The 14,253-nt window shown below is 40.7% G+C and overlaps 1 protein-coding gene across 5 annotated transcripts in view; it reads right to left on the bottom strand.

The window, feature by feature from the left end:
• LOC122873537 (MORN repeat-containing protein 4-like) overlaps positions 1 to 14,253 on the bottom strand; it is an 80,763-nt gene that overhangs the window by 8,969 nt on the left and 57,541 nt on the right. For 2 of the 5 annotated variants that reach the window (XM_044190339.1, XM_044190341.1), the window contains 3 exons: positions 11,722 to 11,796; positions 2,434 to 2,548; positions 391 to 500 (listed from right to left, as the gene is read on the bottom strand). In XM_044190339.1, coding sequence (XP_044046274.1) covers positions 391 to 500; positions 2,434 to 2,548; positions 11,722 to 11,788 — 292 coding nt within the window. In that variant the 5' untranslated portion in view covers positions 11,789 to 11,796. Of the gene's footprint in view, positions 1 to 390; positions 501 to 2,433; positions 2,549 to 11,721; positions 11,797 to 13,566; positions 13,725 to 14,253 lie in introns of those variants that run through there. The other 3 variants (XM_044190337.1, XM_044190336.1, XM_044190340.1) reach the window with 3 other exon arrangements.

The following is a 14,253-nucleotide window of genomic DNA, read 5'->3' as shown; positions in this document are numbered from 1 at the left end:
TCTGATTTCATGTTGTTAGATCTCAGGAAACTGAAGGAATCTTTATGTTCCATCTCTATTTTTACAAGCACAAAAATTTGCCAGCTGCCACAGAGACACATTGTTCCGCTCTGGCCACCGAGCGGCCTTCAAATAAAAACGTGTTGATTACCTGGAGAGACTCAGAGCGCAGACACACAGGGGGCTTCAGACCGGACAATTAACAAGTTTCACAGTTTAATATAATCAGAAAGTATTTAAAATGTTTGGTATCAGACCAAAGAACAGAGAGAGATAAGCCCAGTACTGTAACAATGTGAGACTGGAAACAGCAGAGTAGAGTCTGAAATAAGAACATTCCGGTTCATTTGTACCTTTCTGAGGAAAATGAGTTGAGTAGTGAAGTCTTACCGTAGCCGTCCACACATCCGTTTTTAAACTCGCCCTCAAACCTCATCCCGTCAAAGCGAGTGAAGACGCCGGTGCCTTGAAATTTGCCCTGCACAAATTCACCTTCATACCTACAGAAACATTCACAAGTAGAAAAAAAAAGTTAAACTCCCAGATTGCTACAATAGAGCAACCTAATTTAAATAATTTAAGAATTGTGAGGGAAAGAGCTGAGGGGAGGGTGAGGGAGGACATTTTTCAAAAGTATGAGGTATGCTTCTATAGTTACATGAGCAATAACTGAGGTTTGACTGTTATATTGTAGCAATATTGGCCTTAAATGTTTGGAATTTTAGGCATAAAAACGGAAAATGGCCAAATCTATTTGTGACTCACGTTAAAAATGCACTGGGCAGTTTTCAGGCAATACAGCATGTGATGCAGCACCACAGTCATCTATGATATTGTACATCTTCTATTTGCACCATAAATTAAAACACTCATATTACACTGATATTACGCATACTGTATATATATTATGTATGAATATGTATGTATATACGTAACTGTATATATTGTATTGTAAATATAATTTAGTTTTCATTTTTATTTCAATGCTACTGCTAATGTTATAGATTGTTCTATTATTATCTATTTTAATGTTTATATTCTATTCTAATTGAAATATCTGAATATCTGTTTATACATTTTCTGTGTGTAGCATTGAGGGGGCAACACCTGCATTTCATTGCAATCGTTTTGAGTCATTTTTTTAAGAAATAATGTCCTAATTCTATGATTTCAGCTTCTGAAATGTGAATATTTTTCGGGTTTCTTCAGTCCTCTACGACAGCAAACGTAATATCTTTGGGTTGTGGACGAAACAAGGCATTTGAGGACGTCACTTTGGGCTTCGGGAAACAGTGATGCTCAGATTCTGCACTGGCTTGTTTCATTATATTTAAGGATACAAAAGAAACTGAGACCACCTGAACTCACTTTTAACCACCTTCCTTTTTGGGACATCATTAATCTTAATTTCATATTATACTGTATGTTAGTGTTGAAACTTCAGCAGAAAAATAACTGACAATAATTTAACAGTTTTGATAATCTGTTAATCAAAATGTATCAAACAAAAGCACCAAACATCCTCTGTTTCCAGCTCCTATGAAATGTGAGCATTTGTTGCTTTTTGCTGATTTATATCGTTGTACTGTTGGCTTTGGGACATTGTGATGTGTGTTTTTCACCATCTTTAACAGTTAATTGATTAATCATAAAAATAATCAACAGAATAACCAATAATTCAAATAATCTTTAGTTGCAACCCTACAGTGCACCATGGTCACTGATGAAGTGCATGAAGATGGGGCCTTTTATGGAAAACTAACACACTAAGTTAACTAGAGCTGAAGCAATTACTCGTTTAATTGATGAGTTGACTGGCAGAAAAATAATCAACTATTATTTTGATAATCAATTAATCGTTTCACTAATCAATTACTCGTTTCACTCATTTTTCAAGCAAATTTAGGGAAAAAATGCAGAATATTTTCTGGTTCCAGCTCAGAATTAGTTGCTTTTCTTGTCATATATTATTGTAAACTGAATATCTTTGGGTTTTGGACTTTTAATTGAACAAAACAAGCCATTTTAAGACATCACCTTGGGCTCTGAGAAGTGATGGGGATTTTTTCTTTCTTTTCTTTTCGTTTTTTGACATTTCATAGACTAAATGATTCATTGATTCAACAAAAAATATAATCAGCAGATTAATCGTTAGTTGCAGCCCTAAAGTTAACATGTCTCCCCCCATGACCTCTGTCCTGTTAGGCCAAGCAAAATGTTCAGCAGGTAATATTAAAAATATTCAAATAAACTTTATTAATAGAGTAACAGTCTAAATAAAAATAAAACAAAGATAACCAACAAACAAACAGATGAAGAAGAAGAGGTATTCGACTACTGTAACATTAGGTCAACCTTTCTAATATTTTTTTAACAAGTGATTATATTTTAAAAGGTCAAAGGTCAGGTAAGCAGGAAGTGAAGCCTGGAGACCTGGAGCCATCGGTGAAGACCAGCACCCCACAGCCGTTGAAGAGGCCGTTCTCAAACTGTCCAGTGTAGCACGTCCCGTCGCTGAAGGTCAGCTGACCCAGGCCATGACGCAGACCTGCAGCAGCAAACACACACAGTTGAGTTAGGTACTTTAAATTAGCAGCTTTTTAATTAAATAAAATGCTCTACTGGTGAGATATGGAAACTCCAAGAGGCTCATAAAATCATCTTAACAGTGCCAGAGAGAAGCAAAAACAACAGGCAATGAGTGAGCATCCTGTGTGAAAACATGATGCCTAGATTGTCATTAGATTTAAGGTAAATGTTTTTAGTGAAATTGACATTGAAAAGAAAATTTATATTACATTAAGAGCAAATATTTAACTATTGTGTTTTGGTTTTTTTTGCCATTTCTGCTTTATTTGATAGCGATAGTAGAGAGACAGGAAAGGCAGGGGAGAGAGAGGGGGGATGACATGCAGCGGCCTTGATAAAAATCCGCACTCTCGAGGTGAGCTACCGGGTGCCCCGCAACTATTGTGCTTAACTGGGAATGTAAACAGTACAGCTCCAACTGTAGGGCGGACGGTCGGCGGTGTAAATGGGGTGAATGTGATATGTAGTGTGTGAAGTGCTTTGAGTGGTCGGGAGACTAGAAAGGCGCTTTACAAGTACAGTCCATTTACCAACTCAACTGGATCTCAGAGCAATTTGAGGGTAAAAACAGATTTTTACCCAGCTGGCCCGGTGGTATAGCAATCTGCTTTATTTGTTTGTCAGCATGGTAATTACCAGGCGCGACAGCGTGTTTTCAGACTGTGTGTGTGTCATCATGGCAAATTGTGGTCCTGGAGACACCTACTGTAGCAGGAACTACCAGAGAGGCTGTTTCGAGTACTTTGCCAGGTGTTTATATGTCTGTCTGTGGACAGATAGCGTCACAGTGTACAGAGTACTGAGTACTCGTGTAATAATGTAGTAATGACTGAGTACTCATGGGTCGGAACGTCAACATGTTGACCGGCGTCGCTGCTGGTGTGATCCCATCGCAAGACGGTCTCTAGTTTTCAATGTATTATCATATTAATTATTAATTATTTAACTCAAACTTGAAGTACTGGCATCAAACGTAGTACTTACAAAGTCTCAAAAACCATAAAGCCAAACTGTATCACAAATAAGCATAAAAAAGCATAGTACCACAAACTTGTACTTAGCAACACAAGAACAAAGTACCACAAATATCAAATGTAAATTTTCGCTACAAAATGCCACCAATTAACTGCAAATTACCATTAAATAGTACAATAAAACAGAACCACACTGAAGTCAAATTTAAACAACAAAGAATCACAAAGTATGTAACAACATAAGCTACAACAAAAAAACATCCACCCCAGTATCCAAATTACTGCAAAATCTAGCAAAAAATACTACAAAGTATGCAACGTATCTATCTTGTATGCACATTGGTAACAAATAGCAGTATATTCATGTTTTATAGGTTTCATTTATATGTGTATCAGTCCCTCACCTTAAATCAAGTTTGGTAAAGTTTTGTTGTTTAAATGTTTTTATTTATTCTTCATAACAATTTGATTTCCAATTAGTTCATCTCTGATAATGAAGTTTGCTATATAACTACAGTATAAGATATCTGCGAAATAATAACTTTTTGAGGGATTCTTCCAAAAAATGCTTATGTCAATGTGTTTTTAAACAAGAATATTGGCCAATATATTGCTATTATGCCTTTTAAACTCTCAAATGTCAGCATCAACCTCAAAAATCCAGTATTGGTCGGGTTTATTTTCTAGTTTTTGTGCTCTTTAAGTTTATGTGTTGCAGTTTGTGACACCACCTCTGGTCATTTGCAAACTTGTCTAAGTTTCTGTTTCTTACAATATGTAAGAAACAGACATGTTTTTTTCATGAGAAAGATTTGTTTGACCATATCTAGATATTATTTCCTGGCTCCCCCTTCACCCATATACTTGTAAATTGTCTTTTTTACCTGCTGTTAATAACTTTTTTAATGAAATATCTCTCCCCATCTTGTACACTTGCATGTGTAAACAGAGCTGAAGTACTCCTGTGAATATATTTTGTAGCACTTCACATACCTTTTCCAATTATTTTCTGGCATGTTCAAAATATGTGTGTTCACATTCTGTTGATTTTATCACCACATGTTGAATTAACACTGCTGACTGTAATATGTAATTGTGTGTGAGTATGTGTGTGTTGGGAGGTGTTGTCATGAACACAGATTGATGTGTGTCGTGCATCGTTTCTCTCCATCAGGACGTTCAGATACCAGAGTTGTGTTTTAGCAACACATCAATCCCGGAGGTCATATTTTTCCGTCCTTTTTGAATCAAAAAGAACAAAAAACGGTGGCAGAGCTGACGGAAACTCATGTGGACTGCCATGTGTGTCGAAGGTAGTTATACGAAACTTCCAAAACAACAACAAGCAGTTATGAAGTAAAAATAACTGAATGATACCAAATGGAAAAATGAAACCTTGGTAATACCCGAGTCTCTTTGACCTTCTAAGATCTTCCAGTTTGTTTATGAATGGCTGATATAGAAAATGTCCTGTTTCTATGATACAGATAAAGCTTCAGACCATGTTTGTGTCCCACACTTGAACCAGAACAGACAATAAACTGGAAACAAAAACAATCTTGTAGCATTGCTCTGAGTTTGTGCTTGTATTGTTGTAATTATTCTATATAACAACTAAGAGGTTACAGTCTAATTTGAAATAAAATACATACTGAGATGTTGATTATATCCTTGAAAATGTAACAATTTTGGAGGTAAAGTTTCTTGAGCCTGCATCCCCATTTCTTCTATGCAATCATTTTTGAGTGAAATTGACAACTCTTGCATGAATCCCTGTACAAAAGATCCGAATGGAACCATAACAAACAGGGTTGAAGCCAAGAAGCACATTGGGGTTAATTCACGAAACGTCTGCAGGCAGTTTGTGAAGGAAACAAATTAAGAGCTTTTGTCTGATCATCACTGTTTCCTTACTTCCAAAATCTTTGTAAATAACTTTTACGAGTGGTCGGAACTGACACAGATTCTTATTGTGGTTTGTGGCGAGTTCTAGGCCATAAAGTAACAAATAAAACACAACACTAGGCAGGAAAATATTAGATATAAAATATTCAAGCGCAGTTAGCACCTTTTAACACTAGTGCTTGATATTAGATGAAGGAGCATGACGTAAGCTAAGTCACTATTTTTGGCACACCTGAATAATGTGCTTCCCAGCACAAATGCCATTTGAGTGGCTAAATACCTGACCTTGATACCTGATATCTGCAGTGGGATGTTCTCAGTGCTGGTAGGTGTTTGAATAATGTCCCCATGTGTCCACTGAGTTAACCATTTCTTAATGAGAATGATTGATTGCCTGCAATATCCAATAAAGAACAATCCTGATTCACAAAGATTTCCACACGGGTAAGAACAAATCAGTGGTCTGTGCTCGTTTCATGAATCAGATGATTATTTTTAATTTTTCTCTTTTTCAGTTTGAACAAATTTAAGAAAAACAACATTTGTGAATGAGGCCAGATGTTTTTAGAAATCCAAAGTCAAATTTAAAATAAGTCAGGGATACAATGCTTAATTGCATTTCCCCCTGGTGTGTGTCCAAAAGGCATTTTTTAAATAATCATAATAATAATCTTTATTTATAGAGCACTTTTCAAAACCCAAGTGTGCTCAAGGAAAAACCAAATATGAACTCAAATCAAATGGCTTAGATTCTATGTATGGTATGGTACTAAGAGGTCAAAAATATACCATGGAGGGAGGCCACGAAGAGCCTTAAAAGCAATCAGTAAGATCTTAAAATCAATTCGAAAGCATACTGAGAGCCAGTGTTTAGGAAGCTAAAACAGGTGTGATTAGTGGTCAGACCTCTTGGCTCTGGTTGTCAGCCTGGCAGCTGAGTTCTGTACAGTCTGTAGTTGAAACAATTATTAACTGCTTACGAACACATTGAGGCTAATAGGAGGGTAAATTAGGAAGTGTGTTAGCTTGACTGACAGATTTCTCAGTCAGCTGTGGTGGTTAATGCTGACTCGTGCCACCTCAGCATCACCCTGTTGCACAAATTTGGATTTTCTCCCTTGAGACAATTGACGAGATGATGACATGTGGTAAACCCAAACCACAGGCTTCAAAACGTCCCTTCGGAAATATGTGGGCGAGATCCCAGATGCTACCACCATGTTTTACTACAGCTTGGGATTCAATTTGGAGTTAGCAGTTCGAGAGATTCGTAATTGGTGCTAAAAGACAAAACGTGAGCTGCTCTCTTTAATTTTTTGAAATGTTCCCATGGAGGTGAGACCCAATTTTCCCTCTAATTCTGAGACTAATTTCCAGGATCAAGAGGGTGGCTGTCAAGGGAGACAGGGAGGGAAAGAAGTGAGCATTTCTCCTTGCCAACCTCCATTAGCAGGCCCAGCGGGAATTAGGAGAATAACTGGATGTGAGACACAGTTGGACACAGGCTGAGGAGGTCCTGGGTTCCCCATAGTAGCTGTAAGTGAGGAATAGGATTTACTGTGAGCTCGCCAAGTGGCATGAAACTGGTGGAGAGGAAAGAAGTGAGGAAGATCTGGTGGTGGTGGGGGGGGGGACCCTTACAGCGGATTGGGATTTACAGGAGGGGAGGCCTGCTGCTTGGCAGGGGGTGAGGCAAGGGTGAGCCTAGTGAGTGTTGTCCCTTGCTCCCAGCTAATGGCAAAGTAAATTAGTCAGTCCATCTGTCAGGGCTGTTTAAAGTGCTGCCTAATCTCAGCAGGGTTTTCACAGGAGATTTGGAGAAGAGATTTGGCCGAAACTAAATCTGGAGCTCTGCATTCCATTTTCAAAGTCTTTCTTCCTCAGAAATATCCTGCATCCATATGTGCAGATGTGTGTGTGTGTGTGTGCACAAGCCGGACTCGATTAAGTATATATGGATATAGAAGAGGGCCAACAGGGTCTTAAATCCAACTCTTCAGCCTGCGGGAGACCTGACAAGCGAGTGAGAGGCCGAGGCAGACATTTCACGGGCTAGCCGCTGAAATACAACAATCTGGAGTGTCAAAGAGGCTGCGGCCATCTGGCCACAAACACCAAGAGCAGTGGCTTCCATCATTTCAATGGTGTTATTGAAAATAATGAAATCAAGTGGCAAAAGTGTAAGTGCTTTACAGACTGCTATGAAGCTAACAGTTTATTTTTTACTGATGGGACAGATTATCATTGGACTGCTGCAGCAAGGGACAGTGATTTCCTCCCTGTCTCTTCGGATTTGATCCCTCCAGACAGACTCTAATCTGTCGTTCAGCTCCTTTGTAACGCTTCTCTCCAATCTCGTGTTGGGTTATGGCCTCTGGCTAATTACGGTTTAGCTGAATTTGTCCGGCTTTTATGTCAATCAATAGCGGTAATGCATAGATGTTAAATCACTGCATGGACGAAATACAGTAGTAAATGGCTTCTAGCTGTGCCTCGGCTGTTGTGGATGTACCCACCCTACTTCCTGTAACCTGATAGCCCCCGGACCTGTCTTCAACCAGCAATCCGCTGAATTATTCATGTGACACCGTGGACCTCTGTTCTACACACACCTACATGTTTGTGTGCAAACAGTGACTTTGCATGCATGGATGCAGAGAAACGATGCACGACACACATCAATCTGTGTTCATGACAACACCTTTCCAACACACACACATACTCACACACAATTACATATTACAGTCAGCAGTGTTAATTCAACATGTGGTGATAAAATCAACAGAATGTGAACACACGTATTTTGGACATGCCAGAAAATAATTGTGTCTTAGGAAAAGGTATGTGAAGTGCTACAAATATATATTCACAGGAGTACTTCAGCTCTGTTTACACATGAAAGTGTACAAGATGGGGAGAGATATTTCATTTCAAAAGTTATTAACAGCAGATTAAAAAAAACAATTTAAGTAAACTGGTGAAGGGCGAGCCATCTAAAAGGAAGTAATATCTAGATATGGTCAAACAAATCTTTCTCATGACATATTTCAAGATTACAAGAAGTACAACTAGAAGTAAACAGGGCTAAATGAACACTGTTCAAGATGCAAAACAGCAACACTTAAAGTAAATGTAGTTCCCAAACAATTTTAGAACATGTGTGATAAGACATCCTAAACTCAAGGTTCTTGCTTTTTTCTGGAGCGTTAAACTGTAAGGGCCTTTTCCACTAAAGAAGGGTGCAAGACACGGTCAAAAGCTTTGGGGGGAAAAAACTAGTAAGTTAACCTTGAGTTTAAGACATTTTAGCACCTCGTAGAATTTCAATTTCTCTCAGGACTTTTTGTCCACGTTGGCTTACAAGTTCTGATGAAGATCATGTAATATGATCGAATGTTCCAGAACAGCTACTACATAGACCTTGAGGTGAGATTTTTTTTCTCAAGTTTTTGATCTTTCAAAGCTTTGCGGTCAGACTCCATCTTCTGACAAAGGTCTTGTGAATCAACACAATGCCAAGAAATCCTGGCAGTTCCAAACAGCCAACACAGAGCTGCATCAGCTCTATTATTGGACTACTTTCTCCAGTCATCACTTAGAAATGTCTGTGCTAAAAAAAGAAAACACTGCTGTGTACTAGACCTGAGCATATCAGAGCATCACAGCCAAACCAGTTTAACAGTTTTTTGCTAACCGTGCAGAGACCATATGTTTCTCCCCGCAGCTTCACGCCCGCCGTAGTGCCAAACTTTTGTTCTTTGTTTAACCTTGCCCTAAAGGTTAAAGTGTTTTTGTCATACTGCAAATACTGGTTTAGGTAGTGTGATATCCTGTCTCAGCAGGCTTCCTGGCACCAGATGGTCTGTGTGTGTATGTGTGTGTACATTTTCCTGTAGTTACTGACTTCAGTTTTTTGCCTGCGAGATGCAATCTGTGCGAGTGCAGGTTCATTTAAAAGCCAACTAGTTTTGCTGTTGTGACTCACTTACAGTACACCCACTTTTCTTCTGAGCCTCCATTCTGACATGAAACCCTTCTGGTCATTCCTTGAAAACTAGTTATTATCATATTTACTGACATTCCCATTTGATCCTAATAGGTATCCTTAAGTGGGGATTCAGACCGATATCAGCCCTGAGGGGGGGCGTGTTGTTTAAGGTACGGTGAGACATGAAATATGATCCAGGGAGTCCAGTTTGAGTAACAAATATCAAAAAATATCACGGTAGCAATAATTTTAGGTATGTGCGCTTGCATTTTATTTGATTGTTGCGTTACATTGCAGCAAAAGTTGAACTCTGTGTTGTTTTTCCTGAGCGTCCCTGCGTCGGCACCCGCACTGCACCGATGGACTGGCTCCATTCACGTGAATAAGAGGACTGCGTTTTTTCACACAGGGCTATTGTTACTTCCGCGGCCTAACTCAAGCGTAACTCAGGTCTCTCTGTCTCCTCCTGAAGCTGTATTCTGATTTACCAAACAACAGGGTTGTGTGTCACGTCACCCGCGTCTTCGTGGGCGTGCACGAGACAAACAAAACAGGGACCCACTCGTAAAAAAACTGCTCCATAGCACTACTAGAAGTAAAAAAAAAACTCCACAAGATACCTTTAAGTCTAAAATGCTGACCCAGCCTGTTTTTTAGCTGTGGAGGAGGTTAATCAATTATGAATAAGTTGGTGTGAAAACACCATAACACACTTTCTTGATGTTTCTACTACACATATGTGGAGGTGTGACTGAGAAGGTTTTAAGAATGATTATGACTTAATTTTCTATTAGGGAATCAACTGTTCCCCTAATCCAGTAAAGACTTGACTTATACCCCTTAATTTGTCTGGGGAGACTTAGATGGGTCTCACATGGAAAATTGGTCCCAGGTGAGGGGCGATTCAAAGCCCTCTGTGGACCGGCATCTTTGGGAATGAGTGACCTCGCCCAGATATGTGAGACCAGGGCCTCATTTGGGATCCAGGCCTAGGGAGCTCGCAAGCGAGTGCCTGGTGGCTGGGCCTGTACCCATGGGGCGAGGTAGGGTTCAAACGAAAGGCGTAGTATGGGGGGCCGCTGCTATGTGGGCCTGCCACCCACAAGGCTAGGTGTAGCTGTAAAAGAAACACTTTAAAAACTCCTTAACCCGACTAACACATGCTCTGTGTTGAAGGCAGAGTGGGGGTACTGCCGTGCCCAAACTTCACTGATATCTGAGACGGAGTCAAAAAGCTCCACAGTGGCACCAGGGGTGGAGGTTCACTCTGACAAACTGAAGGCTCTGGATATTGTTGGGCTGTCTTGGTAGACATGCCTCTTCAATGTTGCAGTTGTTTATAGTTTTAAACCAGAGGGTGTGCCCCAGTTATCGGGGTGCCACACTGCTCAGCCTTCCTGGGAAGGCTTATGCTGGAAAGGAGGCTCCAACTGATTGTCAAACTCTAGATATGTAGATGATTGTTTTCTATTACTGACTAACACAAATCCAAGTGCATGCATTAACAAGAAAAAGACCCATCTCCTCAAATTCTGTTTTAGTTTATACACTACTTTTTAATACTTATTTCTTTTACATGTGGGTTATATAATTGACCATTTACCTACATTTTTACATTGATTTTTTTATGTTCTACCTACATAAGAAACCCACCACTTCAGAATTCATTGTACATTCAAGCTTGCTGTCACTGAAAACTGATGTGATTCGGATAAGTCACTGTTGGTCTTGTGACTGGCCAGGATTAAATAGAACAACAAGATAGCAGAGGTAAGCCACTCCCTAAACTTAGTCCATTTAAATGAGGATGTATTTTAATTATTCAAAATGTTCAAAATCAGAATGTTCTGAAAGATACACCCTGCTCTCCACAAAACTGTCGCCTTGTGTGGTGAAACCTGTAAGACATCCATGCTTTGCATCTCACTGACTCTTTACCCCATGATATTGATAATAGAAATAGTCTAGCACTGACTTCCAAATACTCAGCGTGACCTCAGATCAAGAAATGCCATTAAGCTGTATACATGTCCCTACTGGTGCCTGTTAATTCAAATTAAGTCTGAGTACACCACATATGTTACTGTGATTATAATTTCTGCACTTAAGAGAATTATTACACAAATCAAATACAAGTATGGTATTTACATGGACTCTGCCTTACGTGCATAATTGTCTCAATCACATTATAACAAGACTTCTGCCGTGCATGCAAATGTAGCCAGTGATGGCAGATGGACAGGTGAGTGAGCAGGTCAGTCTTGCCTTCTTTCCATTCGCCGTGGTACTCCTCGCCATTGGAGTAGCTGAAGGAACCTCGTGTCAGAGTCATGGGTCCTGCTGGCACACATGACAACACACAAAAACCACCATCAAGACCTGTAGCTCTGACATTCTGACACACACACACACACACACACACACACATATAGAGTTGGGAGTTCATCAAATAATGTGTCCACCTTTCAACCCACCATGGATTAGTTGCCAGTTTATGAACACTGCGGTGTGTTTGCAGCACTAATCATGCCCGGATTATGCAGCCAGCCACAGTAGCTACCTACTCCCAACAACCCCACTTTACAACCACACTATAGCAGCTTTGCTACATGTAGCATTGCCACTCCCCAACCCCGCGTAGCGCACACAGGACACACCATACGTAGTCAGGGTACAGTAGCCGGAATATGCCAATCCAGGGAGCGAATAAAACTGCTGCTCATCTGGAGAGTTGATGCACGCCGACACTGCGAAATAGGACAGTGGCATATCCTGACACGTGTTAACCCGCGATGACAACTCTCAAGATGCCAACAGTGTGTGAATTTACATAGAAAACAATGAGTGCAACTGCGGGCCCCGGCGCCACGAGGGGTCTTAAGGGGGCTTAGCCCCCTCAGTTGTATTTTGCCCGCTCTGTTGAAGCTTTATGTATCTATAGGAAAATAGCAAAAACACCAAAATTATTGGCCGAGCTACATGTGACCATCGCTTAGCTGTTGTTACAGCACAATGGCCAGCGCTGTTTGCTGTGTGTAGGCGACAGGGAAGTGAAGGGACAGTCAACGAGAGAGAGAGAGAGAGAGCTGCAAGCCGTAAACAGCTGCTTCTACGCACCTCCCCCTTTGACAGAGGATCGTTCATAAATTCAAAAAATATGTCACGTTCTGCTAGTGCCACGTTCTTATGCGAGTGCTCTGATTAATAAATGTATTCTTTGATTCCGAAACAGCAGCCTTTTGTTGTTGTTGTTGTTTATTAGCCTTTCTGAGGCTATTGTTAAATCAATGAATTTAATTTTATGAAAAAAATGTCCCCCTTGCAATTTCTAACAGCCCCCTCAGTCACTTCATCCTGGCGCCGGGCCTGGGCAGCTGTTTTGATGCACGCTATATACCCCACAGGTGTGCGTTGGCCTTGATACATTCTAAACATCAGTGGATCACCTGGCATGTGAACAGGGGTGTCCACATACTTTTGACCATACATTTTAGCACAGTGGCCTCTAACAGGGCAGATAAGGTGTACACAGTGTGCTAATGTGCTATTAAAATACTGCTTTACTGTGGGATCCCTCCCCTGTTTGTGCCATGTGCCATACATGACCTGTTGGCAATCCAGCAACAGTATGACAAAAAAAAAACCGGTGTGTTTTTATTCATTTAGGCTTCTTATTTGTGGTAAGAGATCTCCTTTGTCTCCTGTCTGTGTTTACTGTAGCTGTTTGACACTTTCAATTTCCAGTTTGGCTCAAATACATTCTCATTTGTTAAACAGCTGTTTACTGTGGTTCTCTGAGGGACGTGCTCGCCTTTCTTTTGTTTCAACATGAGGTTACAGCCAACAGGAGCATCAAAGACACATTTAGGCTTCAAGATAATAAAGGACACATCTAAGACCCGTTTGTTAGGCTGAATAATTGCTCAAATGCCATCAGGCACGCTGTCAGATTAGACGGGAGGAGGAGTGTGTATGCCTCCATCTAATGTTGCCACAGTAACGGCGCCCAAATCCCTTTCATCCTGCCGGCATGACGCTGTCAGCCTCCGAAACACACACACACACACACACACAGCGAGCTGTCCTGGTGAAAGAAAATAAACGGTTTACCTGTTTTATTAAAGAGCAACTCAGTCCTGTGTCTCTACATCACTGAAAACAACGCGGCAGTTGGAGGATTTCTGCTCCTCTCAGCGACAATTTCGCCTTTTCCGTAGCTAGAGCTGCCTCAGCGTCTCTCCAAGGTGCCGCAATCTGATTGGCTGCCATTCCTCCACCTCGACTAAGGCGCCTTCCTATTGGCTGCTTTCCCCCGCTGTCCAGCCCTCCGCCGTAGACATCTTTGTCGAGGGCAACGGGTTCAAAGACTTAATTAGCCGGAGTGCTCCTCCGTTAAAGCGTTTGCCCTTGCCTTTTTTATGCGCTGCCCGCCATCTCTGTAGGATTGTAAAACGGCAGCGAGGTTCCTGTTAATGATACTGTGTCATTTCATGTTTCAATTTGGTGATTAGACCCGCGTTTTGGCGAGTTTTATGGACCTTGATTTATTGTTCTCCCTGCGCGCTACAACAGCTGCACTGAGGTGGTGAGGGTTTGTTAAATTAGGTGATATGGATTCAAAGCCAATAAGGCTTTAATTCAGTAAATAGCTAAGAAGAAGAAGGGGGAAATGATCAAGGTGACCCAAATGAAACTAAACTCCGCCGCCCTGATTTTGTTTTTCAAGGGGCAAACAGGAGATGCATTAAGCTGTAGGTTATAACTACTTTTGATTATTAATAAGCAATGGCCAACACT

Source organism: Siniperca chuatsi, linkage group LG3 (genome assembly GCF_020085105.1).
Source record: "Siniperca chuatsi isolate FFG_IHB_CAS linkage group LG3, ASM2008510v1, whole genome shotgun sequence".
Taxonomy (NCBI): Eukaryota; Metazoa; Chordata; class Actinopteri; order Centrarchiformes; family Sinipercidae; genus Siniperca; species Siniperca chuatsi.
The sequence above is the reverse complement of the archived record's forward strand: the minus strand, read 5'-3'. Positions and strand labels throughout refer to the sequence as shown.